This window comes from Cynoglossus semilaevis, chromosome 11 (assembly GCF_000523025.1).
Source record: "Cynoglossus semilaevis isolate Cse_v1.0 chromosome 11, Cse_v1.0, whole genome shotgun sequence".
NCBI classification, from domain to species: Eukaryota; Metazoa; Chordata; class Actinopteri; order Pleuronectiformes; family Cynoglossidae; genus Cynoglossus; species Cynoglossus semilaevis.
The window spans coordinates 13,182,858-13,209,165 of NC_024317.1; the positions used below are offsets into that span (position 1 = coordinate 13,182,858).

The 26,308-nt window shown below is 38.6% G+C and overlaps 3 protein-coding genes across 15 annotated transcripts in view; 1 reads left to right on the forward strand and 2 right to left on the reverse strand.

Annotated features, from left to right (window-relative positions):
• The window catches only part of stab1 (stabilin 1), a 41,201-nt gene extending 30,744 nt beyond the window's left edge, over positions 1-10,457 (reverse strand). Inside the window, 12 exon segments of the mRNA XM_025060423.1 lie at positions 2,840-2,962; positions 3,395-3,468; positions 4,220-4,347; positions 4,822-4,958; positions 5,381-5,568; positions 5,829-5,942; positions 6,047-6,142; positions 6,267-6,336; positions 6,550-6,635; positions 7,130-7,245; positions 7,355-7,482; positions 8,571-10,457. Of these exon segments, the coding sequence (XP_024916191.1) occupies positions 2,840-2,962; positions 3,395-3,468; positions 4,220-4,347; positions 4,822-4,958; positions 5,381-5,568; positions 5,829-5,942; positions 6,047-6,142; positions 6,267-6,336; positions 6,550-6,635; positions 7,130-7,245; positions 7,355-7,482; positions 8,571-8,624 (1,314 nt within the window). The 5' untranslated portion in view covers positions 8,625-10,457.
• On the forward strand, positions 263-2,283 carry LOC103386433 (tripartite motif-containing protein 35-like). Its single transcript, XM_008320690.3, has 2 exons — positions 263-417; positions 534-2,283. The coding sequence occupies exon 2, from the start codon at positions 542-544 to the stop codon at positions 1,946-1,948; it is 1,407 nt and encodes a 468-aa protein (XP_008318912.1). The 5' UTR covers positions 263-417; positions 534-541; the 3' UTR covers positions 1,949-2,283.
• A 148-nt stretch (positions 10,458-10,605) lies between the features above and the next one.
• Positions 10,606-25,432, reverse strand: nisch (nischarin). Of its 13 annotated transcripts, none has more exons than XM_017036582.2 (28): positions 25,201-25,432; positions 24,378-24,461; positions 23,859-24,041; positions 23,261-23,309; positions 22,773-22,936; positions 22,596-22,691; positions 22,226-22,321; positions 21,583-21,735; positions 21,232-21,300; positions 20,795-20,980; positions 20,588-20,716; positions 20,325-20,438; positions 19,681-19,843; positions 19,299-19,435; positions 18,878-18,984; positions 18,074-18,340; positions 17,662-17,951; positions 17,359-17,570; positions 16,699-17,132; positions 16,291-16,475; positions 16,136-16,199; positions 15,624-15,789; positions 15,327-15,477; positions 14,563-14,682; positions 14,276-14,440; positions 13,845-14,017; positions 13,493-13,680; positions 10,606-12,891 (listed from the first exon to the last, which is right to left on the reverse strand). In XM_017036582.2, the coding sequence occupies exons 1-28, from the start codon at positions 25,279-25,281 to the stop codon at positions 12,564-12,566; spliced, it is 4,554 nt and encodes a 1,517-aa protein (XP_016892071.1). In that variant the 5' UTR covers positions 25,282-25,432; the 3' UTR covers positions 10,606-12,563. The 13 variants fall into 13 exon arrangements, 12 of the variants coding, with proteins under 12 accessions (XP_016892071.1, XP_024916192.1, XP_016892073.1 ...); XM_025060424.1 differs by having other exon boundaries at positions 19,299-19,432; positions 19,681-19,699; positions 25,201-25,281; XM_017036584.2 differs by having other exon boundaries at positions 19,681-19,699; positions 25,201-25,281.
• Between the last annotated feature and the right edge of the window lie 876 nt (positions 25,433-26,308).

Consider the following 26,308-nt stretch of genomic DNA (forward strand, 5'->3'; position numbering starts at 1 on the left):
GACTGCAGACAAGGTCACTCAACATGTTTACTGCTGGTATGTGCAGTGACCTTTGACTTATGGTTGCTGTTGAAAATAAAACTGTTTTTCTATTCTCATCTCATCTTTTTGTTCCAAGCTATTTATTGAAGTTACTCATTTTATTTACTTGTTTTGATTCTGCTGAAAAAAAAAGTATTTTTGTGACTTACTGTCTCTTTAATTTGACAAACCCTGTGACTTCTGATAACGAGCAGTTCTTACAAGCATGACAGCATTGCTCCACCCACTCTCCGCCTGTACTCTGATAAGCAGGAAACAGAAGTCATTTTCCTTTCAAACTGGAAGACACAGAAAGATCTACTGTGTATTGAAAATAAGGAAATTGGTTCAAAGAGCTGCTGCAGGAAGAGAAACACCTGGATACTGTAAAAACTTGTGAGTAATTCAACTAGCTGGAATCTCCACATGCTGCAGTGAGGATCCACCACCTAAAGTGAAAGTAAGTTCTCTCTCAGCCTTCTGGACTCATCGTTTGTTTTCTGTTCTTTCAGGGCAGAAAATGTTTTCCGTATCAGATGAGAATTTATCTTGTCCTGTCTGCCACGACATCTTCAATGATCCAGTTGTCCTGTTATGCAGCCACAGCTTTTGTAGAGTCTGTCTCAGTAACTGGTGGAAGGGTAAGAGTGTGTTTGAGTGTCCGTGCTGCAAAACCAAATCACCGAACAACAACCCACCTCGTAACCTGGCCTTAAAGAACCTATGTGAGGCTGCTCTTCAGGACAAAGAACAGAGAAGTTCCACTGGGTCTGAAGTTCTCTGCTCCCTGCACTCTGAGAAACTCAGACTCTTCTGTCTTGACCACAAGGAGGCAGTGTGTCTCATTTGCAGAGACTCAAGGAGACACACCAACCACAGGTTCAGACCCATCGATGAAGCTGCCAATGAGCAAAGAGAAGAGCTGCAGAAATTCCTAAAACCTTTGCAAGGGAAGCTCGTCTTTTATAAAGAACTGAAAGAAAACTGCGCTCAATTGGCGAAACATGTGAAGGTCCAGGCCCGACACACGGAGAAGGTGATCAAAGAGCAATTTCAGAAAATTCAGCAGTTCCTAAAGAAGGAAGAACAAGCTAGGCTGGCTGCTGTGAGGGAGGAGGGGGAGCAGAAGAGTCAGATGATTAATGAGAAAATTGAGGCTCTGAACAAACAGATTGCAGCGCTTTCACAAACAATTACAGCCACAGAGAACGAGTTAGAGGCTGGAGATGCCGCTTTACTACTTAATTACAAAGCTACAGTGAAAAGAGTCACGCAGCGAGACCTGAAGGACGACCCAGAGCTGGTCTCAGGAACTCTAATAGACGTTCCTAAACACCTGGGAAACCTGACCTTTAATATCTGGCTTAAGATGAAGGAGATGGTCTCCTACATTCCTGTTATTTTGGATCCAAACACTGCAGACCCGGAGCTCATTGTGTCTGAGGATTTGTCCGGTGTGAGATCAGGAAGACGTCAACCACTACCAAGAAACCCAGAAAGAACAAAATTCTCCTGCTGCATTCTGGGCTCTCAAGGATTCAGCTCTGGCTCTCACAGTTGGGATGTTGAGGTTGGAGACAACAAAGACTGGGAGCTCGGTGTGTTAGGAGAGTACATCCAGATCAACGAACGCATTCAGCCTGGGTTATGGAGACTTTTGTTTTCCAACGGGAAACTGTCAGCATTCTCCACTTCAGGCTCTGATGAGGAAGTTCTACTGAAGACGCTGCAGAGGGTCAGAGTTCATCTGGACTTTGACCAACAAAAGCTGTCATTTTTAGACCTCAGCACTAACAAAGTCATACACACCTTCAAACACACTTTCACTGACACATTGTTCCCATACATTTACACTGAGAATCACCCTTTGCTGAAGATTTTACCTGCGAAGGTCAACGTGACCCTGGAGAAGGAGACTTACGAATGATGCTGCAGTGATCGCACTGGGATTACATGTAGCAGGATTAATATTCCAGGTTTAATTTGATCCCTTTATCAGGAATGGCCACTGCAGTAGTCTGCATAGCATTGATTTCTACACCAGACTGCACCACTCCAACCCAATGACAGATAATGGTGAAATATTAAATTACCTTATTTGGTTACATTAAAACATTTAGTGAGAATTCTCCTTATAATATTTTGGTGGTGGTAATGATAAAGGGAAGATTTTGGGGAAGATTTAAGATATAACAAATAAACATAATGATTAATTTATGTGGTTATTATTAATAATTAAATCCATGTATTCAATTAATTTAATTGAATTTAAAGCAATATGTGTTGTGTGTTTTTGAGTGGTACTGGTGAAAAAGAGAAAAGGGTTTATCCCTATGTTTCGAGATAAAATGTTGAAATAATATTTGTAGGTGGTAATAAATTACATTTTGGGGAGTGTGAAATTATATTTAAAAGCCACAGTCACTTTGAAATACAATTTTCGGGTGTGTGATTTTAACGGGTTTATTGGAAAGAGGGATCAATAAAGTCTTGTTTCAAGGACAATAATAACTGTTGTTATTAATAATGTTAATGTTTTTCTTTAACTAATATATTTTACTGGTGGTCACACAGTGGGAAAGTGGTTGACAGCAAATCAACTCACTAACCACCGTTTTAACCAACAGTCCAAAAACATTACATCATGTTAATAAGTCTAGTCTAAATTGGCAATAGTTGTGATTGGGAGTGTGAACGGTTATCTAAATCTACGATAAACTGTCTAGGGTGTGACCCAGCGCTCCCCTGATGACAGCTGTGATTGGCTCTAGCCAACCATACAACAAGATGGCTCTAGGGTTTGAAGACCACCCTTTACCTTGTCACCCTTGCTCCTCCACTTGGCTCCTCCATACATGTTAACATCTCGTCCCTCCAGGTCCTTGTACAGGTGCTGACCCAGTATCAGATGGCCTTTACACACCGTCTCTTCATCAACGCCCTGCAATGACAGCTTAAGTTTTAAACTCTACATTTCTTGATATGTTTCTCCCAATTAGCCACAGGCTTAAAAAACAGGAAAAAAAGACATTTGAAATTTGACATAGTGCTTCACACATCAAACTGTCTCCGTCATCAACTCCACCCATGAAACAGAACATTGGAATGTCTTCTCCTGTGCCCTCGGGCAGAGTGAGGGTTTTTTTGGGCTTGCTCAACACAACACAGTCATAGGATTAAACTCAACAACCCAGGTTATGAAGCTGATAGTTAAGCCACGGTGTGCCCCCAAAATCAAGATTGATGTTCTGCCAACTGAAAGAACGAGGCCTACAGACTGCACATTGACAGACACTAAAACAGGCTAAAACATAAAACATACACACTAAAACATACCAAAGTTATTGTTGTAAACAAACAAACAGAAACTTACAGTTAGAGGTGTCCTCATCACAGGAAGAAAAAGAGTGAAGGGTCCACCATGACTCAGCAGTGGACAACTGCTGGCTGAAATACACAGAAAAACACACAGAGGTCAGAAGTCACAACCAGAAACAAACATCATCACCACAACGTTACTACATTAATTGTTGTTGGTGTTAATGCAGGAATGAGTACAGTATTTATACCTGAGTTTAAAAGGATTTTAAAACTCCCTTTTTTATTTATTTTTTTTTGTATCTGTGAGTTCTATTGAACTGAAATTGGGTATGAAAAGCATTAGTGCTTTAAATATCAGAAATAAACAAAAGATGTTGAGTTTTTACAAACAAAATGATTTTTCTCCCAATTATATTAAGTTGTTGTATCAACTTTGAGTACTGAAATCCCTTTATCTCTTGTTGTTGTTGACTCTAAAGGACTGTTGTTGCTCTGTAGTGTATGTATGAGGAAAAATATGGATACTGACTAATTCAGGCTCATCATGTTTAAATACTGTATTTACTTGTTAAGGGTTTCAACAGAATGAATTAGATTTACGTCAATATTGTATGTTTCATGAAACTCTTCTTCTAGGGAGTCTATTATAATAAGTCTATTATAATATATTTAATGATATAAAATCATATAACTCATACAAATCTCTGGTAATCAGGTTTTACTAATGAAAACCAAATTCATGTGAAGATGTACTGGTGCTGTTTGTAGTAAGATCTCACCAAAATACTCAACAAAGTGGTGAAAGGCATAGACAGGTAGTATAAATAAATAAATAACACAACCAATTCTAAAAAATTGCCAAATATATTTTTTTTACCAAACAGATCAACAGCTTGAGTTAGATTCTCTCTCAACGTTTTGCTTCTGCCAAGATCTAGGATGCGCTCCATCAGGTTACCATAGCAACGTCGACCATCACCAATCTGAACTGCTTCACACTCACACCTGAGACACAGAGGGGCAGGATACGGGATTAAATATTTCTACAAAAGCCCAGCAATATGAATGAGATATCTGAGAGTTAACAGACCAATAGGGAAAGGCCAGCAGAAAAAAAATATTTTTGGTGGAAAAATGTGTCATAAATTACAGATTTATAGACCTGGCAAAGGAATTACTTAATATGGAATTATTTCAGTTCCAGGAGGTACAGACATATTTGTATCTTTACTCTAAAGGGACAACTTTCCTATTCTTTTACAAACGTACTTTTCAGGTTGTAGATCTTGAGGCCTGGGGTTTGTAAAAAGAAACAGACCTTCTCTATATCTCATTTAAGTTTAGACAATATTAATGATAATAATAATAATAATAATAATAATACATTTTATTTCATAGGCACCTTTCTGTCCCCCAAGGACACCTTACAACAAATAAAAATAGATAGCAGATAACAAAGAAATGTGTTGCTGCTCTGACCTGGGTTGTCCATCCAGTCCTGTCTGACAGACAGCAGTGGAATCACAAGTGTCTGCAGAACAAGCAGAAACTAGCTCACAGCCTGACTCAGGGTTGCCACCTATAGGGGACATGCCATACATGCACTTACAGCTGGACTGAAAGACAGACAGACAGACAGACAGACAGACAGAGGACAGTAGATTAATCACATTTCAAAAATTGTTCTAATGTTGTAATAACCCCTCTCTGCCTCTAGAGCTGTCATGCATGTCCCTTGGGGAAAGAAATGTTTTCATGCTCGCCCGCCTGACCCACATCCCGCAAATTGAAACTATTGAGAACCTGATAACATGTATATTTTTATCTGTACAACCCACTGTATGAGTTGCTGCCACCTAGTGACTGGAGGCTTGTTATCATTCAAGCATTACAGCAGTGGTACACTTATGTCCATATGCGTGCCATATTCCATTGGAAGCCCCTCCTGCCCCCTCTCTCCCCCAGCACCTCACTGTGCCCCCTCCAGGGGGGGCAGCCCCACTATTTGAGAAATACTGCTCTAGAGGATGTCCTTTACCTTATTTGGTCCTTTAAAGACACAGATGGTGGAGTTGACTGGACAACCTCCATTGTTCTGAGAGCAAGGGTTTTTGGGTACGCAAATCCTGCCATCACCCTCGTAACCAGGCTTACAAGCACAGTTGACCTTTGACCCCTGTGAGGAGCACTGGGCATTGACATCACAATCTCTTGCAGAACATGTGTCTGAAAGGAAAACAAACTACTAGTTAATTAGGTGTTATATAAATGTTAAAGTTAGATATAAATGTATTCAGGCTCTACATAAAATTATGGAGTAAAATAAATATTGAATTCTTCAGTGAAAATGCAAAATTTAAACCAACTTTGTCTTGGTGTGCTCTGTAAAAAAGGTGGAATTTATCAACCAAACTTAAAAATAATTGTTTTACAACAGCGTTCAAATGAAACTGACTGATAATGCTAACTGTGTGAAGAGCAATTACTTGCACATTGGCCCGATGCCATCTGTCTGTGCCCAGGAAGACATTCACAGGTGGCACTGTCTGCCCCTCCTTTGCAATATGAGTAGGCCTTGCAGTCACTGCATCGAGAACTCACTGCCCGTCACACAAAAACACAATTAAGCAGCAGAGTTCAGTATCATCCCATCAAATATTATAAATTTGGAGCGGAACTCACTGTCTGTCGTGGCAGATCTTACCCTGGTCACATTTGGTTCCACTGTATGGAGGTTGACACCAACACTGTCCATCACCCTGTGGACCTTTGTTACACACTCCATGTACACAGTCACACTCTGCACAGACAAGAGTAGACACAATTCAGTTGCAGTTGAACACACAATGATATAATATTATACTTGAAGGTGTTTAAATATGTATTTGTTAGAATTATCTGTCCGAATGGCTAGAACTTTGTACCTTTATCACACTTTTCTCCAAAAGCATTTGGATTCATGCATTCCTGACAGGCAAAGCCAGAAAAACCATCCTGAGAGAGAAATTGTTTTGATTAGGTTTTAACAAAGACTGTACTATAAATACTTTATGGAACCTCATAATAATAATAGTAATACCAATAAAAACTCTCCCATCTCTAAATTGATGTCATGTGTTACATCAATGAAACCATTGTAACCGACTGATACAAACACATCACTCATGTGTAAAATCCTGGAACTCAGTGAATGATTTTTACACTTACATCACAGACACAGGTTCCATTTCCAACGTCTCCATCCATGCAGACTCCATGGAAGTTACATGTGTTTCCTGACCAACTCGGACAGGCTGCAGACACAGACAAGACACAATACTTACTTTATCAATGAATAGTGATAGGTACTAGGTAATAAGTGTTTGACTGACAACCTTTAGTCACATTTTATTTATATCAGCTGGAGGTCATTCCGTCGATATTTATTTATTAACTATTGCAGATAACGCTATATTTAAATACATTTAAAAATGGCGGCCTTTGCCTTGTTTAGCTCGGAATGTAGAGAATTCGTCCCGGAGTATGTCGTTTTTAGCTCAGTTAAACTCTTTACTTTTCTGGTAAAACTAGTTTTGTTATTAGTTTTCATTTTTAATGTAAGAATAAAACGTTTAAACGAGTCACCACTTAAACATTCACTGAAAATAAACCCCATTCGCTACTTATTACTTATTTCTTAATTTATACGTCTGTCCGCTGAAGCCAGTGACGGGTACTTACCCCATGTTTTATTATGTTACTCAACATATCCGCAAATTAAATGTATGTGCGTGGGTGTATGTCTTACGGAGACACAGTGGGCCCCAATGCTGTGGGCAGCACTGAGGCTGCATGAACTGTTTCACACAGACGTGTTGACATCCACTCAGCGCCATCTGTCTGCTGCCAATCAGCACCTCGTAACTGCATGAAACGAAATACACGAGTTAAACTTTTTTTTTTTTTTTTTTGCTGTCGTAAAATACAGGAAGAGCAGCACGAATAGCTACATAGAAAGTTGTTTGATATTTACCTGCAATTGGTGGTGGCCACTTTGCTGAAACCATGGGGACAGTTGGCGGTGCTAATAGCTGCACAAGACGTGCAGGTGGTGTGGATGTCTATCCTCTGTGGAATATCACAACGACCAGGAGGGGGAGTCTGAGGGAACAGGTGAAAATGAAGGCCAACACAGACTGACTGACAGACAGGCAAAGAGACATCCTGTTTTAAAATTAAAATCAGAATAATTGTATCTGCTTCTGAGAAATAGCTGCTACTGTTTACACTGTTTGACAATCTGCACCACGTGGACACGTGGTTTTAAGGTTCCATGTTTAATATTTCATTTTCAAAGCAATCACTCAAAAATCAAGACAATCATGATGGTAAGTGGGTCACCTGAGATGTTGGATTTGGGTCAAATGTGGTAAGAATAAGATTGTATGTTTGTTTGTTTGTTTAAAAAAGCTCTCATTCATTCATTCATTCGTTAAAATTAAATTGACTTAATGTGGATTAATGAAGAGTCTCCACACAGGTTCCACTCAGGACTACTTCCCTCCCACACATAAATTCCTCTTTTTCATGTTTTACATTAGTGCACATACAGTGTACAGATACTGTACAGAGACAGACTGGTGTCGGTATTTATATGAAGTAAACATTCAAGAACTTATGAACTTCACTTACAGTAGTTTGATTGATACAAGGGGTTCTGTCTTTGTGTGTCAGTAATCTACAATAAACAACCCTGTAAACTTCAGTACGTAAATATTACTTTAATTTTATTGTAGATTAATGACAATGTTTTATACCTACAATATCAGGCCAAATTAGTGTCTGTGGTCAAGCTGGGGTTGTTAATGTATGTATATATAGTAGAATTTAAGAGCTTCCTGATTGCATCCTGTTTTTTTACACAGACTGCATCAAGTGTTTTCAGTAAGACATTTAACTTACACTTAAAAGTAATTATCAGGAGTAATTTTAGGACGTCATAGTTTATTTTTTAAATTAAGCAAAATAAATAACAAAAATAACATTTGAAAAATCACACCAGTTTAGTCCACATGACCCACACATTGTCATTTACTCTATGATTAAACTTTCACTATCTTATACACAAATGATTTTTTTAATCTCTGCGTCAAAAAAAGATACGATTAAAGTGTTTAAACCCTTAAGAATTCACAAGAATTCAACAGTTGTGCAGTTGTTTGAGTCTAAATAAGTTGTGAGTTTATTACCTGTCCCTGCAGTGACTTTGGCAGACAGCAGAACAGCAGCAGCAGCAGCATCATGGCTCAAAGTGTCACATTCAGGAGGAAAAGCTGATCCACTCAAGAGACATCCACTTTAAAAAAAAAAAAAAAAAAAAAAAGTGTCTTGTTTTCTGTCGTACACAGTCAGAACCGAAAGGCTCAGCGCCTGTACCAGCTACAGGCACACAGATAACAACATCCCCTGTGTACAATGACCAAACACTTCAAGAGAGAGATCAAGACCACAGTAGTATTCCAGCAGTTTACCAAGACCAAAACCTGTTGCTATTAGATACAATATCATAAGACTAACTCAAAATAGTTGCAAAGGTTAGAGGAAAACCACAGGTTAGATCCTCGCAGGCACTTTACTTCTATCACCAGCACTTGTCTTGACTCATTTAAAGTTTTGAAGCAAGAAACACTAAAGGCAAAACCTAACAAAAATGATTAAATCTGAGAAAAATAGTAATCTTTGTTATCCGTTAAGGCAAAGAGCAGCTAGAAGGTGGAGAGAGTGGTGGCGTCATGTCTTTTCCTCTGATCTAGGAAGGAAAAAAAAACAAAAAAAAAAACAGAAACTGGCACCTCCTGGAACCTCCCAGCAGAGGTCATCTCCTCCTACTACTCCCCTTCTAGTAATAGCAGTAGTACTTGTAGTGTAATAAAGTACATAAGGTATATAAGCATTCCCTTAACTCTCCTTTCACCCTGATCTTAGGAACAGAACAATTCACTTTCAACCAGAGTAAACATCAAGATGTTTCATGCATGTTTATGTTAGTCATTCCTAATCAGCTGTCCTATTGTCATTTAGGTCAGTCTTGTGTATATGTACATGTATGTAAAATATATATTTAAAGGCATACGTGTGTGTGTGTGTGTGTGTTCAGTCACGTGGTTATTTGACATTTCCTAAATCACCAACCATAAATAAAACTTAGTTATTTTTGCTCAGTGGAGTGCTATACTCTGCCACTTCAAACATGTCTGATGTTTGAGGTTAGAGCTCTAAAGATTGCGAGAAATTCTCTCTCTTCCTGACAGGAAGTTTAGGGTGGGATTCTCTCCCAGTACAGTCCCAGTGGGACAGTGTGGTTTTGACGGATTTCCTGGTCACCTGACACAATTCCTGATCTGCTTTTCAGAATGAGAAGAAAAAATGCAAACCCTGGGATTTTTTTTTCTGTATTTTTTTCTTTCAGTTTGATTTGACAAACAAACGACCAACTAATGGAGGTAAGTCTGACCAAAGAGTCACAAAGGTCAGAGGACCAGCAGTCAGAACAATGGCAGGAAACTGGCTGACGTTCAGGACCTGACAGTGAGCCACAACAGGGATTTACAGCTGTGCTTACTGGGTGTAAAGAGGGAGGAAGTCTGGTGGAACTTAACAAAATTAACAATCTGCAGTTATAGACTACAGCGTTGTCCTAGAAGTAGGAAGTACAAATCTGTGTCTTTCCCAAAATTTGCCACCAATCAGCAGTCTAGAACAGGAAAACAGGCAAGCAGACAGATGAAAACATCAAAGATAAGAGGAAGTGAGTAGGCATTTACTATCAGAGTCACATCCATCTGCTCTTCCTGGGAAAGAAAAAGGACAAAAAAACTTCAAACTCAAGGACTGTGAAATCTTCAGTTTCAGCCTAAGAACTAAAGGGTGTTGAATAATCTGTAAGACCCTAAAATAATTCTTAAATAGTAAAGGTGAGAGGGTGGATTCTTATTACCTTACAGCCAAATCTGTGTCAAACTCGAATGTGTTTTTTGTGTGTGCTATATGTGATTCTTTTTCCCCTTTCACTTGAAGTTCAGGATGCCATGGATGTCAAATAAGGTTCAGACATGCGTTCTGCTGATCCCACATTTCCAGTTACAGTATCTTTGACCTCAGCCGGTTCTCGTGTCATTTAAAAAGGGAAATCAGTCAAAGCTTGTGTTGAGCAGCGCAGACAGATGGGAAATAAAGGAAGTTGAACCAGTTAAGAGGTGGTGGTGCATTTTTTGTTTTCTTTTGCCAAGGAAGTGCTAAGTCATCAAAACCTCATTGAGCCACAAGAGCCATGAAGTGCTGACAAGAGCTTCTGTTCAACATGTTCTTTTCTCCAATTTTACATCTGCAGTTTGGTGGTGATAAAAGATTTAGGAAATGGAAATTGTCTATGAAGGACATTAACGAACAGATCAAGTACATTGATGGACCTTCATCAGCATGTTCAGAGACGATGGTACACTGTATGATAATGTATCTGCATCCCCCTTATAGAAAATAATTAAAAAATGTAATATTTTAATGATCTATATCTATTATTATGATTTGAAATTTGTTAAAAAAATAATTAAAAACCGTTACAAACAACATACTAATTATTTAGGAAATGGGGTTCATGTTTTTTTCCAAATACATTTTTGTAATTTTGTATTTATATTCACATATATTTTGTATGTACATTTTTCATAACATGTATTGTATTTTTTTAATACCTAGAAAAATCAAGTTTATTGAAGGTTTGTATTAAATTGCAGTGCAAATATTTGTCAAAAGATGAAGCAGTTAGCATTTTCATATATTTCCATAAATTAGAAATATTTTGGACACCCATTTCAGTTTTTTGCAGTCGTTACTGTTGGTCCCAGAATCGGTGTCAGTATTGTCAAAACAGCAGTGATTCACCCCTAACCTTCAACTTGTCAAAATTAACTCAGGAAATAAAACGAAAAAAAAAACAAAACCTTTTTTTTCATTAAAAAATGGTTTAAGATCACATATCAGACAGGAAATATCAAGATCTTCATGTTTAAGTAGGAAAAAGTAAACAATCTCGAAACAAAATGATATTCACAAAGTTATATTAAAAAGCTTAGGAGCACTTTTCTGTAATACTTTTATAACAATGTGCAAAAAAAAACAAAAAACAAAAAACAATGTGCAGAAAGCAGATTGTGCCGAACAGTTTTGCTTATGCGAAAATGTTAGCCTTTTACGCAAATCCTCCTTTTAAATAATGGATTGAAACGTAAAAAAAGACCATGAGATTTTATACTTAAGGATCAACTAGACAGTTCTGGATGCTGTTCTAGATGCATTCGTTGCCCACTTTTGATCAGGCTTATTTTTACAAGTCCAGTTTCTGTGTCCAGTGTGTCCTTGATCCCTCTCTGTAGAGGATGCATGAAGCAAAAAGTTCAAGAAACACTTGATTCTTGAAGATCAAATTGATTGGGACCCCCATAGAATACCTTGTGTGAAACTCGTGTTGGTGTGTCTGTCAGTCATGTCTCCCGGTTTATAAAGAAATGTGCAGTCAGTGTGAAATGTCAGTGCCAGAAACTTTGATTTAAGCTTGAGGTGAGATGACAGATATATTGTCTGTGATAACACAGCTGCCTGTTTGATCAAACCTACAACAAATATACATACGTGTGATTTGTGCAAGAATTTCAAAATATGAATCCAATTTCCCTACAGACCGACTGACTCATAAAGACGTGAATATAACAACGTAAATAAATAAATAGACTGAGCCTTTCAAGCTCAGCTGTTGGTCTTATAGAAAATCTGTGTAAAAGGAGATCAGGAGTCTTATTAGATGAAAACATTAACCTGGCTAATCCTCATCAACACACAATGCAACATTTCACGTACATACTTACTAACACTTGGTTTCCAAAGTTTACTCTGTTGATACACAGTACCTGGCCCTGTGTGTGGAGGTGTGTCTGAACGTTGGCTGCAGTTTTAGGTTGGTTCACCGTCTGCCTTCCTTCTGGGTGAGTCACTGTATCCCGATCCCTCTGTAACAACATGCTTCTGCCTTCTACTTTGACACATTAATAGAACTTGCCTTGGGGATTCAAAAAGGCATGAACCACATCATTTAAACTGTAGTGAGGCCTTAAATCCTATCCATCCATTTGTCACTAATACCAGCCTGACAGGCTATATCTGTGTTTATGTTGTTTCCTGTTTCCCACTCAGCCGGTGAGCTCCACAGGAAGTTCTCGGCTGCACAGTGCCTCCCACTGTCGAGCCAAGAGGGAGATCAGCCGCTCCCTGCTGTCGGCTCCAGGAACAAACACACACCACTGCACTTCACCCTCTGCACCGCTGCTTGCTCCGCCGCATCTGGACTGAAGTTCCTCTTCCTCTGGAGCAAAATGGTCCATGGTGAGGTGGCAGAGCAGGTCAGGGCCCGGCAGGTCGTCAAACACCAAGGTCAGGGCCTGAGGGTATGTCTGGTAACCGAGCAAGACCCGGTCAAGGTCCCGGATTCTCCGAGCCTCACGCAGTTGGTAGCGCTCTCTACAATAGAATAGAAACGCAAATAAGGGAATAAATAAGGAGTGTGGCCAATTGGTTGCACCAGATCATTAGTATAAACTAGAGCTGCAGCTAATGATTATTTATGTAATTGATTAGTTTATCAGTTACTTTCTTTGTTTAAATTTAATTAAATTATCATTTGAATATAAGTAAGTCTTATTATTATTATACAGAACCAGGAGAAACAACAAGAATCTGTAAAGCTTAGGATATACTGCATAAAGATATTTTGGTCCTGTTTCAGTCGCCACAAACGTAGACAGTGCCCTCTCGTGGCCATAGATGATAAGGGCCATGTTTTTGACAAACGGTTTTTGTTTTTGTTTTGTTGTTTTAAGTGAACTACTTGTCATTCTGACACAGCTCACCACTGCACACAACCAAATGTGACCTCTGCTTTTAACCCATCACCAAAGTAAACAGTGGGCAGCTTTAAGCGCCCGGGGAGCAGTGTGTGGGGACGGTGCCATGCTCAGAGCACCTCAGTGGTAACTTCTCACCACTCTAGACTACAAAATAGTATCTAGTAGAGACAACGAAGGTCAATCAGTGTTTTTCGTGTATGGGATACGAGGTTCACCTGGAGGGAGGTTCTTTGGCAAAGTCAGGCAGAGGATAACTGATGTAGTCCTCATCCAACAGGAAAACATCTGTGCTGGTCAGAAGCAGGGTCCTGGGCTGAAGGACAGGAGACAAGGCTGTGCCAGAGGTGGTAGAGGGTCCTGAAAGGACAGAACCCTGACTCGTCGGCGTGTTGGGAATCTGGACCTGAAAGAAATAAAACAGTCTGAAGAAAGAACACAGTAAAGTACACAATACACAGGAAGGTTTCCATCTGTTTCTATTTGTCTTCTCCACTCAAGGACAGGTGTGAGAAAACAACATCACTACACCATTAGATGAATTATTAGTTTACTGAATTATTCTCAAACCTGGAAAACCAGCAGGTACAGCAAGATGTTGAAAGAACGAGATGAAGACGATGCTGCGCTGGCCAGAGTCTTTCTTTCTGCTACGATGAAGGTCAGGTCTCCCATCTCTTCCTCACTGGGGTAAATGAACTTCACCCTGCTACTGTGGATTAGCTCATAGTTCTGCATCTTACCTGCAGGGGGAGACAAACGTACTATAGTGTCACACTTATTATGAAGGTGTGTCTTTCATGCCCGAACTGTTCCTCAAAGGGTCGTGTGGCTGCAGGTTTTTGTTCCAACTAACCAAGAGCACATAGTTTGACCAATCAGCTGTCTGAAGACTGAGACCAGTTGATTAAACTTTTTGATTTCCCTCCTCCTTCCACAATTCAAAAGTTGGATTACCATTAACAAATCATTACTGTGACTCTGTCCTCTGTCAAAGTTACCTGCATTTGAGATAGTAAACTGAGAGTAGAAATCCAGATCTGATGGCTCTGGAGGTGGAAGCTGCTGCTGCTGCAGACTGAGGACTGACATCAGCTCCTGAAGAAAGACACTTGTCCCATAACTGTCTCTGCTCAGGCAGCCCACAATCTGACCTGCCGAATGACCTGAAGAGAAACAAACACAAGAAGATACAAGACTGTAGAATAACGTTTGGTTTTTTTATAAAAAATTACTGTTACCAATAAGATGGCTGTCCAGTCAAGGAAACGTATGTGAATCGACTCACCTACAACTCTGAAGTACTGGTCAAACAGACCCACGTTGACTGACAGCAGTTCAGACAGTCTGATGGACAGACAGCAGCATAGAGACACATCAGTGTCTCCAGAATCACTTATGTCCATCACTGAGAGACAGAAAGGAAAAAAAACCTTTAACATTAAACATTGGTCAACATTAAAAACTTTTTACCTTTAAATTTACATCGGGTGCATAATTATCATTTTAAAACCTAGTATTTCATTCAAAAATAAAATAAAATACAAATCTGATTGGATGGAAGGAACTTAATTTTATATTACTAAATAAATGCACAAACTGTACATGACCTCATTAGACCAAATGCTGTGCTTCTATGTTATGGATCCACAGTTCTCCTGCTGCATCTGCAGCAGATCAAGGCTGCATAGACGGCTGAGCAGATAATATTTATTATTTTTTTATCTTTTATAATATTTATATAATTGTATTTTTATGTTGCTGTTGTTGTTTTTATTAAACATTAGATATTATATATATAGTATTATGGTATATAGTACAAAACTATTTTTTTCCCTTAAAACTGCTGCTGGTTTCAGTTGCAACATTTCAACTTTTAAGTCACTTAAAAGAGTGTTGCTTATTTATAAATGCTGCTTTTATATATTTTCTTATTTACCTTTTCACATTTACTGTTGTAATAATAATAATAATAAAGATAATAAAGAATCCATCCGTCTATCTAACACACATGGTCAGTCTGAGAGGAGCCACCACGTCTGGTTGATCTACCTGTGTGATCACTGAGTGTGGAAGTTGAGTCCTCCAACAGGAAGTAGATTGCGTCAGTGGAGAGCAGCAGACAGCAGGTGAGCTCAGCCTCTGGAGATGTGTAGAGAACCACAGACAGCCACAGGACCTGTCTCACCTCCTCGGCCTCAGACTAATAAATGTTTTCATTGAGACTTTTTTCAATATAAATTAAATGTGTTGATTGCTTTTGTAAATGCTTACAAACGGCCTGACAGGACTTGGTCCAAATGTATTAAAATAAACTCAAATAAACACACATTTATGGGTTTCTCTTACCAAGGCTATATATCTTTGGAAATAGGACTGTAGCTGTTGTCTACTGAGACCTGATAGAAGCTTCAGCCCTGGAGAGAGACCTGACGTGAGATGAGGAGACGGCTGGTTCTCCTCCAACTGAAGAACAGAGGGGTCCCAGCTGAAGATAATAGGATATGAAAAAAATCTAAAAAAAAACAAAAAAAAACCCCAAACCTAATTTTTTTTTTCTATCATCTTCCCTGAAATTAGTGCAGATGAATGGTGTGACTATGGTTAATAATAATATTCCTATCATAGAAATGTATGGTAGATAAATTAAAGATAATCTGTTTATAGACAGATAATCTGTTTCAGATTACAAAATCTGCACGGAATAATCTGGTAAACAACTGGCAATGTCTCTTATTACTTCTCACCCAACATTTTGACTTTCATTGTTGTAATAAAATTTAAACCAGTTGGCATTAATGCTAATAAATACCCATTTTATTATAATATAAAACAAGGACAATCCAGTTTAAGGTCCTGACCTGCTTAGGTTGTGTGGTTGTATGGTACTGGTGTAACAACACTGGTCTCCGGATGTTTCAACATCTAAGAGAAAAAACAAGATCCAAAATTAGTCATTCATTTTAAATAATTAAATAAAACCCTTTACAATGCAAACCAAATTGTGGCTCTTCACCATGTGTATGTTCACTGTGGTGTGGACACATCCTGCAGCTATGGGGCAGAGCCAAAATCTTTACCCCATCCAGAGACCCTCTCCTCCAACTCAGCTCTTCCAAGAAGGAATTCCTGTCCTTGCAGAGAGGGAAGAGCAGGAGCAGCCTCTGAGTTCCCAACAGCAGGTCCAAGGAGTGACTCCTCCTGGACACAACAGTACGATCAGTCTAAGCTTAGAAGGATGGATGAAACCAATAACAATAACTCACTAATACAGTAAGTTAAAGTGAATTTGAAATAAATTAATTGACTCAAAAACATACATTTTGGATGAAACTCACTCAAAAGTGAACATTGATGCTATAATTTGTAAGGTTTACAGCTAATAGTGAATAAATTTGCAATGGTGACAAGAAACCACACATACCTGTACTGGTGTTTTGGGTCTGGACAGATGGAACTTGTTCCATCCACATCCTGAAAACCTTTCTCTATAGGATGAAGACAAACAGAGCTGAGGGGGACACGGATGAGTTTGCACCAGGAGGAGGGAGCGTGATGGAGGTCAGTGTTGCTCCTCTGTCTTTCTGCCAGCACTCTAAAGTCTATCTTAAGAATCCACAGTTGTCGGTGGGTGAGGAAGAGGAGAGAAGGGAGGCTTGATTTATCTTCCTGGTGTAAAATGTCTAACAGGAGTGCAGAGTCTGAAATAGAGGAGGAGGAGGAGTTGTAGGATAGGAGGTGTACAGGGTAGCCTCCATGGACTGTCTGACTTTCCTCCAGTTCCCAGGAGTTTATAAGTGATCGTGGAAATGGCTGAGGAGAAGTTTTTGGTTCAGTCTGAGCAGATGACTTTCCTTCCTGAAGAAATATTAAGGAAGAGAACACTGTATCATTTTTTTAATCAGTACTGAGAGACACAAAATGTTTTTAAAGAACAGGTTTTGGTTTAATTTTCACTTTTAGGAATTCTGCAATTTAATCTGGAAATGGTTTGTTTTTTAAACTGCTGCGACTATTTTACTGAATGTCAAATTTTGTCCAATGACTAGTTTAAGGCAGAGGTGGTTCTTTCCTGCTCTCTGACCTGAATAAGTGCTTTAATTTCAGTCGTTATTTGTTGGAGCTTCTCTGCCTCCGAGAAGATGTACCAGCGGGTTGGACTCGACATCAGTCCAAACGAGAGGCAACATTCAGGTAGATCACCCCCAGTGGTCAACAGGAACTGAGACAAGGGCAGCAGGAAGTTTATCTGTAGCCCTGACAGCACTTCTTCCACATGGAGGTGTCCCTCCTGGTCTAAAGAAAACAATTTCTTTAGTAAAACACCAATTTCACTGAACCTTCAAACTGTTTTCATCCACTTTGTTCTGTGTGACTGTGTACTTACCTGCATCCTGAGTGGTCCAGTCCACAAGGTCCAAAAGGCCCACTAGTCCATCAGTCAGCACCAGACATGCCTGCTTCTGTTTCACCTCCTCCTCTACTTGAAGACAGTAGCACCACAACACTCTTTTAACGTGTAACTCCTCCACATCATCATCATCACCACACAGGTTGATTTGGTCACTACTGGACTCCTCTGCAGGAGGAGAAAGATGAGAAGCAGAGGAGGTGCAGACCGACTCCTCCACAGAATCATCTAGACCCATTTCAAAGTATCCATCCTTGGAGGCTGGACTGGACAAATGAGAATGACACAGGAAGGGAATTCAAATTTGTTATTACTGTATGTTTGATCAAAGACCAAATGTGCATTGAAAAATGATTTTTGGGTCGATGATGACCCTAGGTCCAGTTACCTGGCACTGTCCACCTCAGTGCTGTCGACATGAAACTGCACTTCCCTGGATTCAAACCTCTTCTCATCATTCGTCTCCGCCTCCTCCGTTCTCTTCAAATTCTCTTTCTTCAGGTTAGTGCTGAGGTAGCGTGAAAGGTGTGCAATGAAGTCTGTGTTGAAGGAGGAGCAGGAGGGAAGTTGAGGAGAAAGTAGAGGACACCAGGTGGCACTGCAAGCTGAACAACTAGTTTCAGCTTGTCGGGAGGTAGAAGTCCAACAGACACAACTGATAGACACAGAAAAACATAGAGTTGTTACAAATTCCTTTTTCTGTGACAAGTAAAACACATCAAACTGTTCTGGATAGAAAATAACACTGTACCCAGTTGAACACATAATCAATTATAGTTGCTTTCATTTTAGACTCCAGCAGCCAGAACAACAACACAAAAATGGCAGCTGAAGAATAACAGAAATGCAAGAGATTGTCTTATAATACCACCAGCAGCAGTAAGACTTCTGTCTGTCCATGAATTTCAAGTCCAGTGAAAAAAAAAACCTTTAAGGTTTGCATTACATGAGCAGTAGCCCTCAGCTGAATTATTTGCAAAAAAAATATTTTCTATTTTCTTTCTGTGTCCTTGTTTGTCATTGGTACAAATTACAAGTGAGTGCAGTAGAAAGGCTTAACAAGTCATCATTTAGTGAAAAGTGTTACCTCTAAAAAAATAACTAACTAAAAACTAACATAATATAAAAGATGGGAGGGTGGACATATTAATGTTTAGTTTTATAGTGATTTTGAATTAGCTTGCATACTAACCAGGCAGGAGTAGCCATAATTGAAGCAGCAGCAGCAGCAGCAGTTGTAACACTTATTACAGTTCCACAGAGATTGTGTTCAGAGACACAGACTGTGGTTTGTTGTCTCTGTGAACAAACAGATTGAGCAACGTGAAATTCTGCTGACCTCAAACAAACATCAACACACATTCCACTTCTATCTAACTACCAAGGTGGATTTCCTGCATTATCCTATTTCTGTCAGGCCAAAAACAACATACATAAACATAATTAACTTTACAGCAGATGATCAAAACTTCCTAACATTTTGAAGGTACACCCATACAAGTAAACCGCATTGGGGGGAACCAGGTTTCCCTCTGAACAGGAAGGAAGCTGTGGCTAATACTGACGTAGAGCAGACGTCTCACTAACTGACAAACTGTTCTGTGTTTTCTGACCTGGATAGTTTCAGCAGACAGGAGGTGTGGGTCAATGTTAAAGCCTTCAGGGGGAGGTGCATCAGCAGAAGCATCAGCAGCAGCATCAGGGAGGAGATCACTGGGGGAAACTGAGGCTTCTTCTGTGCTCATCACTTCTGAACAGTAAACCATTTAAAATTAACAATCATATAACAAACACCTTACATTTATTTGGAAAATGAAACAAATATTTAACTTCTGTGAATTGTATTTAGACAGAGAAAAAAGAAACAGAAACATTGGTGTTAGTTGTACTCCATCACATGATTTTTTTAAGAGACATGCAACTGTTGAGTAATAATGGACGTGCAGATGCAACCCCCTCCCTCAGCCATGCACAGTCGGATACATACGCGTTTACCTTGGCTGGGGTGGGCAGTCTGCCGGGCCGGCCAGGATGAGGAGAGAAAGGAAGAGGTGAGGGAGGTGACAGCAGAAAGAGCGACAGCAGAAGAGCAAGAAGGGGGTACAGAGGAGGAGAGGTAAGGAGGTGCAGCAGCAGACTGTTTGGTCTCCTCACTGATCTGACAAAAGGACAGAGAGGAGGAAGCCTTCAGAGGGCTGCAGTCACCGACATCATCAACCAGGCCATGTTCTCTCATCCTTCACTGACAGCTCAAGAGTGAGCTGCATTTCTAACAACTATTTAACAGTGAAGACTTCTCACAAAAAAAGAAGTATCACCCTCCAAAGGTTTGAATTTCAAAGATTGTGAAATTCCCATGACAGATCAAAGGTCCAAAGATTTTTAGTAAAATCTATGCATGTTATAATTCAAGACTAACATTTAAAGTGTGTTAATCTTGAACATTACACAGAAAGTGAGTATCATATGACCAGAGACTCTGGTTTAACTTATAAAGGACACATAATCTAGACTTTGTTCATTGTAATCTTTGTCTTCAATTATTTTTGGTATCACGTCTGTGCATAGATAATACAACAGCTTTACTAAAATGGAAATATATGCGAACAAATCACGAAGATTTTTGTGAACAAGTTTACCTTCTTGTCGCTGCTGCTCATCCTGTCCTTGACGTCTTTGGCTTTCTGAATAGCTTTAAGAACTTCCACTGTGTCCAACTCCTTCTCTGTTGTCAATTTACTGTCGAGACAAACCTGAGGCAGAGATACAGGGGAAAAAAATCCATTGAAACCTTATTTAGAGCCTACATCTCAAAAAGGATCTGCAGTTGTAAAAAATTACCAAATCCACCCGTTTCTTACAAAACAGCCAAAATGTTTCATCCAAACCAGAGTTGCTGTACCTCTGCTGCACGGTCACCAAACTGGGCCAAGACTTTTGTTCTGTAGTCTGGGATGATGCACATCGGGTTACTGGACAGATTGAGTTTCTCCAAACACGGCAGAGAGCCGATGTTCTTGATCTCCTCCAGCTACAACATACACACAGTTATTAAAAAAATGTTTTTTTCTTAAACTAGATTAAATGACCTCATCTTCAGAATGGGAACCTGAGAGAGCTGGTTGTGGCTGAGGTCCAGGTTGACCAGGGAATAAAGCTTAGTGAGTCCAGTTAGTTGGTCCAGTTGATTTCCTGCCAGGTTTAATGTTTTGATGTTGCCCAGACGGGTGTGGGCCGCCTCGATGACCCGCAAACTGTTATAGGACAGATCCACATGGACCAGGTTGTACAGATGCTGCAGCCAGGAATATAAAAAAATAAAAAACAAACATATCTGTTTAGTTTGAAACTAAATAACTCAAATATACAGTCAGCTACACAAATTGTTGACTGGACAGTAATTACAATACAGCAGTTTTGTGGTAGTTGTACTACAATACATAAAAATACAAAGTCAGGGTTTGAAGGTTTATTTATTTTACAAAGAATATTTGATGCACACTTAGCAGTGAACTGATATGATAACTATATATGATATCCAAATACCTGAAGGTTTTCCACAGAGGACAGCTGGTTGTAACTCAGATCCAGGAACTCCACCTCCCGAATCAGTTTCTACAGAGTAAATTCCAAAGATTACCCTCTTTCCTCTCTGCCATAGCTCTGTATTCTTATCTGTGTCTCTGGACAGGTGCAAAGTCGATAAAATTAATGACCGACTAACTTGACTAATTTAAACTGATGATTCAGACACTGTAGAAAACAGAGACAATCCAATCACCAATTTCTTATCTTAAAAAAACAAGACTTAATTAAATGCCAATCAAACTCAGGTTTTCTTTCAACAGTATTTAGGTTTTGTGTATGTGTGTGTGTGTGCGCGCGCATGTATCTCACCACTGAGCTGTCAATGCTGCTGATACAGTTGTGACTCATGTCTAATGTAGTCAAGTTTTTCCACATGGGGATAATTGCTGTGACAGGACAGCCAGGATCTACACCCTCAGGCTCCCACTGTGAGAACTCACTGGCCTCTGGAACCAAGATTGACTGTGTGGGACATAACAGAATATAGTCCACAACATTACAGAAGAGTGGATACCTAAAGTAAAACACTAAATGATGTTCTGAAGCACCAAGATATTTAATCTTTAACTTATCAAACACAACCTATCTATAAGTGTAAGATACATAGAGATAAGTATAACCATTTTATCAAACTTGGCATGTGGCTGTATTCAGTAATAACTTATCATACATGAAACAAAGATGAACAGATGATGTCTGAACAAATATTTATAAGTGTGCAAATTATCTGAAATTAAATAGACATATGTAAAAAATTTGAAAACATTACCTTGGGTTCAAAAAGGAAACTAATGGCTCAAATTAAACAGAGAGAGTAGATTTTCCAAATAAATATAATATATATATATATATAATAAATATTTAAGTATAATTAATTAACCCTTAAAAATGTACTTTAACATTAATGTGTAGACTTCCTTATTAACTGTAAATGTTAAAGTCTCAACATTACCATCATAGAATCTGTGGACCGGTGGGTGCTCATAGTCGCCAGACTGGACCTCAGAGAAGACAAACCCTGAATCTGCTGAAAGCTACAGTCACTAATCTGTAGCCAAAGAAAGATTTCACAATAAGTATTTATATCTAAATAATCAAAATCTTAATCAGTATTTTTTTAACAGTTGGCATCAATTTAAAAAAACATGAACATATTAAAAAAACAACATCAAGGATTTAATACTGGACTTTTACTGCGATTAAAAGTATTATTTTCAAGGATGTATTGTTAATGATGAATGAAGCTGAATATTGCGCTTATGTTATTTCTAAGTTAAACACAAGTTTTTAATAAAACATCTGTGACCAAATATGTGACTTACTTCTATTTGCAGAAGTGATTTGAAAACAGACAAGTCAAAGGGAAGACTCCTCTCCTGGATGTTACTGGTTCCTACATGATCTCTGGCACCGGAAATCTGACCAACAGAGGCAACATTTAACACTTCTGTTGCTACTGTACATTTGTCATCTGATCTCAATAAAATTGTCAGTGTCACCTTTAAGTATCTCAGTCTACAGGTAAAGTCCAGAATGTGTCCCAAATCAGTCCTGGCATCTCCATTACAGCAGGTTGGTTTGGCCAAGCGTAGCTGCTGAGAGATGGCGTAAAGCTGCAAAGGATTCAGACAGAACACCTCACCAGCTTGCAGCAGCTGCTCTCCTGTAACACACACACACATTTTTATACAGCTGTAGGTATAAAAATTATTTATAAAACAAGATGTAGTAATACTTTTATTTTTGTGAAAATACTTTTTTCAATTATTAAAAAGTAGCAACTGAAAAAAAGCCTACATGTTTATTCAACTTTTAAATTCAATTGGTTTATACATTAACATTTGAACTATTCATCTATGTCTGACACAGGTATATAAAACTTTGTCAATATGTTTAACATGTAATATAATATGTACTATCACTGACAATCATATTAAAATAATTAGGGCTTACTAGAGTTTAGATGGTTTAAAATTAAGAAGCTGACCTTTGTTAAATAACTCCTGAGCCAGGGCTGCTGTGATGCCATTGATTTCCTGCAAGAGAAAAACTACCTGTTAAAGTGTGCATTCAATTTAAAGTAGCTGGATATTCCACACTCATCAAATCACATTTAAAGAATTGTGAACAGGTAAGACAAATAAAAGTGGTCTAAACATCTACGACTGATCATCACAACCACCAGAGGTAACTGCCGGCTGATCTTGAGAACACTGAAAACAGTGGCTTATTGTTTGTCTTCATCATATGATCTGAGTCACAAACATCTCATGTCCTGATTTGGCATCGGACTGATCCGGTAAGGCTCTGCTCAGTCACATCAATACTCCCATGTACAAAGACAAGCCCTGTAAGAAGTTGTCTTTCCCAATGGGTGTAAAGGAATTATATGCCAAGCACTAATAAAGGCCGAAGAGCTCTAACTGCAGACTGAGAGCAACACCGACAATGGCCACATCCTATATGTTTTTATTGGTTTATTAGAAATATTAAGGAACAAGTATACGGCTACAAGAAATCTATACTACAGTACATGTGTTTTGCTCTATGTTCCCAGTTTCTGTATCAACTTCAGGTGCACTCACGTAAAGGTGAAAGTGAAGAAAGTGGGCAAGGGAAGGGGGTGTGGCCTGAGGAAACTGCTGCAACACTGTTTGTAGGTAAAGCTCCAGTTCTTTCTGTCGTTTCTCCACCAGACTCTTTGAATTCTTTCCCAACATCTTTTTTGGTGGCAGAAGGTTTCGCTCCACCTTTTTTTCTGATGTTAGCTAATAGACACACAGAAAAGACATCAACATAAAGCAAGCTTTATCTTTTATCTAATTAATCCCTTTCGATTGTCAGATTCATTCGAGTATTCATTAGAACAATTAAAACAAGAAAAGGTTGACATCATTAAGAACCATTTATTTATAAATGTCTTAATTTAATTTTAACCAAATAGTGGATTTCATTTAATCCACCCTCAAAACAAAATGGTAATAAGCTTCATTTAAAAAATAGCCACAGTTCCAAGCTGGACTCAACCTCAAAAACCTCAAATAAACGTTGTTAGTGTACCAAAAATACTGAGTGGTGATAATGCTTGAATTGATATATTTCACCTTCTCATGAAGGTCATGGAAGTCGCTGTAGCGATGTTTTACAGTCCATCTGTGCTCTCCAACCATCACATCAATGATGTAAACCTGGAAAAACATTAGCAATTTTAAAAGATCAAAGGATTGCAAAAAGTGTGTTAATTTATGAAATAAATCACTTAATATAACATAATATTTAAATTTTAATAACATAAATATATCCCATCCACTTACACACTGAATTCCATGGGATCATGTATTCAACAGGGCCATGGAGCATCATTTCTAGTGGCATTTTTAAAATGACCTAAACTGTACCGTATTTGTTATTCTAAGGTTCATGTAGCAAATTCGATAGCAAGTTCTGTAGTGCGTAAAAGTATCTACTTCAGAAACCTGTGGAATTTGAATACAGAAGAAATAAAGGAGTAATGAGCACTGAAGGATTCCACTTATGGTGACCAATCATATGACTTGAGTTAGATGAGTCGAGTGCTCCAATCTGTCGTAACTACTACTCAAATAAACAAAGTCATGTAGAGACCACACCTGAAATCGTTGGCAGCTGAAATTGGTCACCATCATTTAAAATAACTCTAAACAACTCAATTTTATTCTAATGGACACGTAGCGCAGCTAGCTGTTAGCTCATCAGTCACGTAGTTTTCAGCAGTGACGATATGACGTTAGAATGAGAGCCGGGTTAAATACGTAATACAGAAATGTGAACAAATTGTGTATTCACTGCATAAATGACTCACTTCTTTTCTCTTTCTTCTCTGTAGTGACACTGACGATACAAGGGCTACAAGCTAAGCTAAGTGCCATTTGACACGGTTTAACTTACAGTGTAGTTTTCAACCAGCTCGGAACCGACGACACACACTTTCCTCTCCGACATCTCCACTGGAAATATTTCTGACTCCATTCTGAAATCTGGAAAATAAAGTATGACCTTCTTTCTCAGTGAAACCGAAAAATCCACTGGTTAAAGTGGGGTCTGAGGACGTAAGGGTCGGTTAACTGCTTCCCGACGCCATTTTTGTTGTGATGCCTGTATAAGCAGCTGACTGGGGCAAAAAAAAAAAAAAACAAACAAAAAAAATAAAAATAAAACCGGGGCAATAAACTTTATTAACATCGACAGTCACTATAACGTCTCTTCGTGTCTAAAAGTAAATTAACATATTTTACAACGGTAAAAATTTGAATTTTCAACTTAAAGTCGTCGTTAATATGTATCTTTAGGAATTAGATCCCAATTCTAAACAAAAAAGTCAAACTTTTGAAAAGGGAAGTCTGAAACTTTCAGGAATTCCGAGATTTAAGTCATTCTCTCTTTTTAAAGAATGCATGTCTTTATCAGAATGGCTAGATTTAAGTCAGAATTGTAACTTGACTTACGTTTACTTCAACGCACTTACAGCAATCAGCATTCATTGGTTTATATACTGTATGTGGAAATATAATTGGTAGTAGACGAAGTAGTAGCCTCAGCTAGAAACTTTAAATGCGAATAAAGGGTGTAAAGAATGCCATTTTGTGATGAATAGGATTAAATATTGCAACTATTTAAAAAATCTTTTTGGTTAAAAATGCGTTGCAGATACATTGAAACATAATTAGTGACAAGCATGTGGGTTTAATATTTTTTATTTGTAATTTTATTATTTGGAGTTTTAAAATGTAGCACACTTTTAGCATGTCGGTAGATCACAACTGACGAGTTTTTTCTTTCGTGTTTAAATGTCAACGGTATGACGTATTAACTATCTGACCTGAGGAGGGCGCTAGATCCCAAGACAAAACTACAATAATGTATGCTGACGGCATCATAAATGTTATTGAAACACAAGTCATGATAGTTTGCCCGTAGCTGGTAATAATTTTACTAATTCAGTCGTGCCGCGACAATTGTCTATATTTGATGTCAATCTATCTGATAGTTGTTGAAA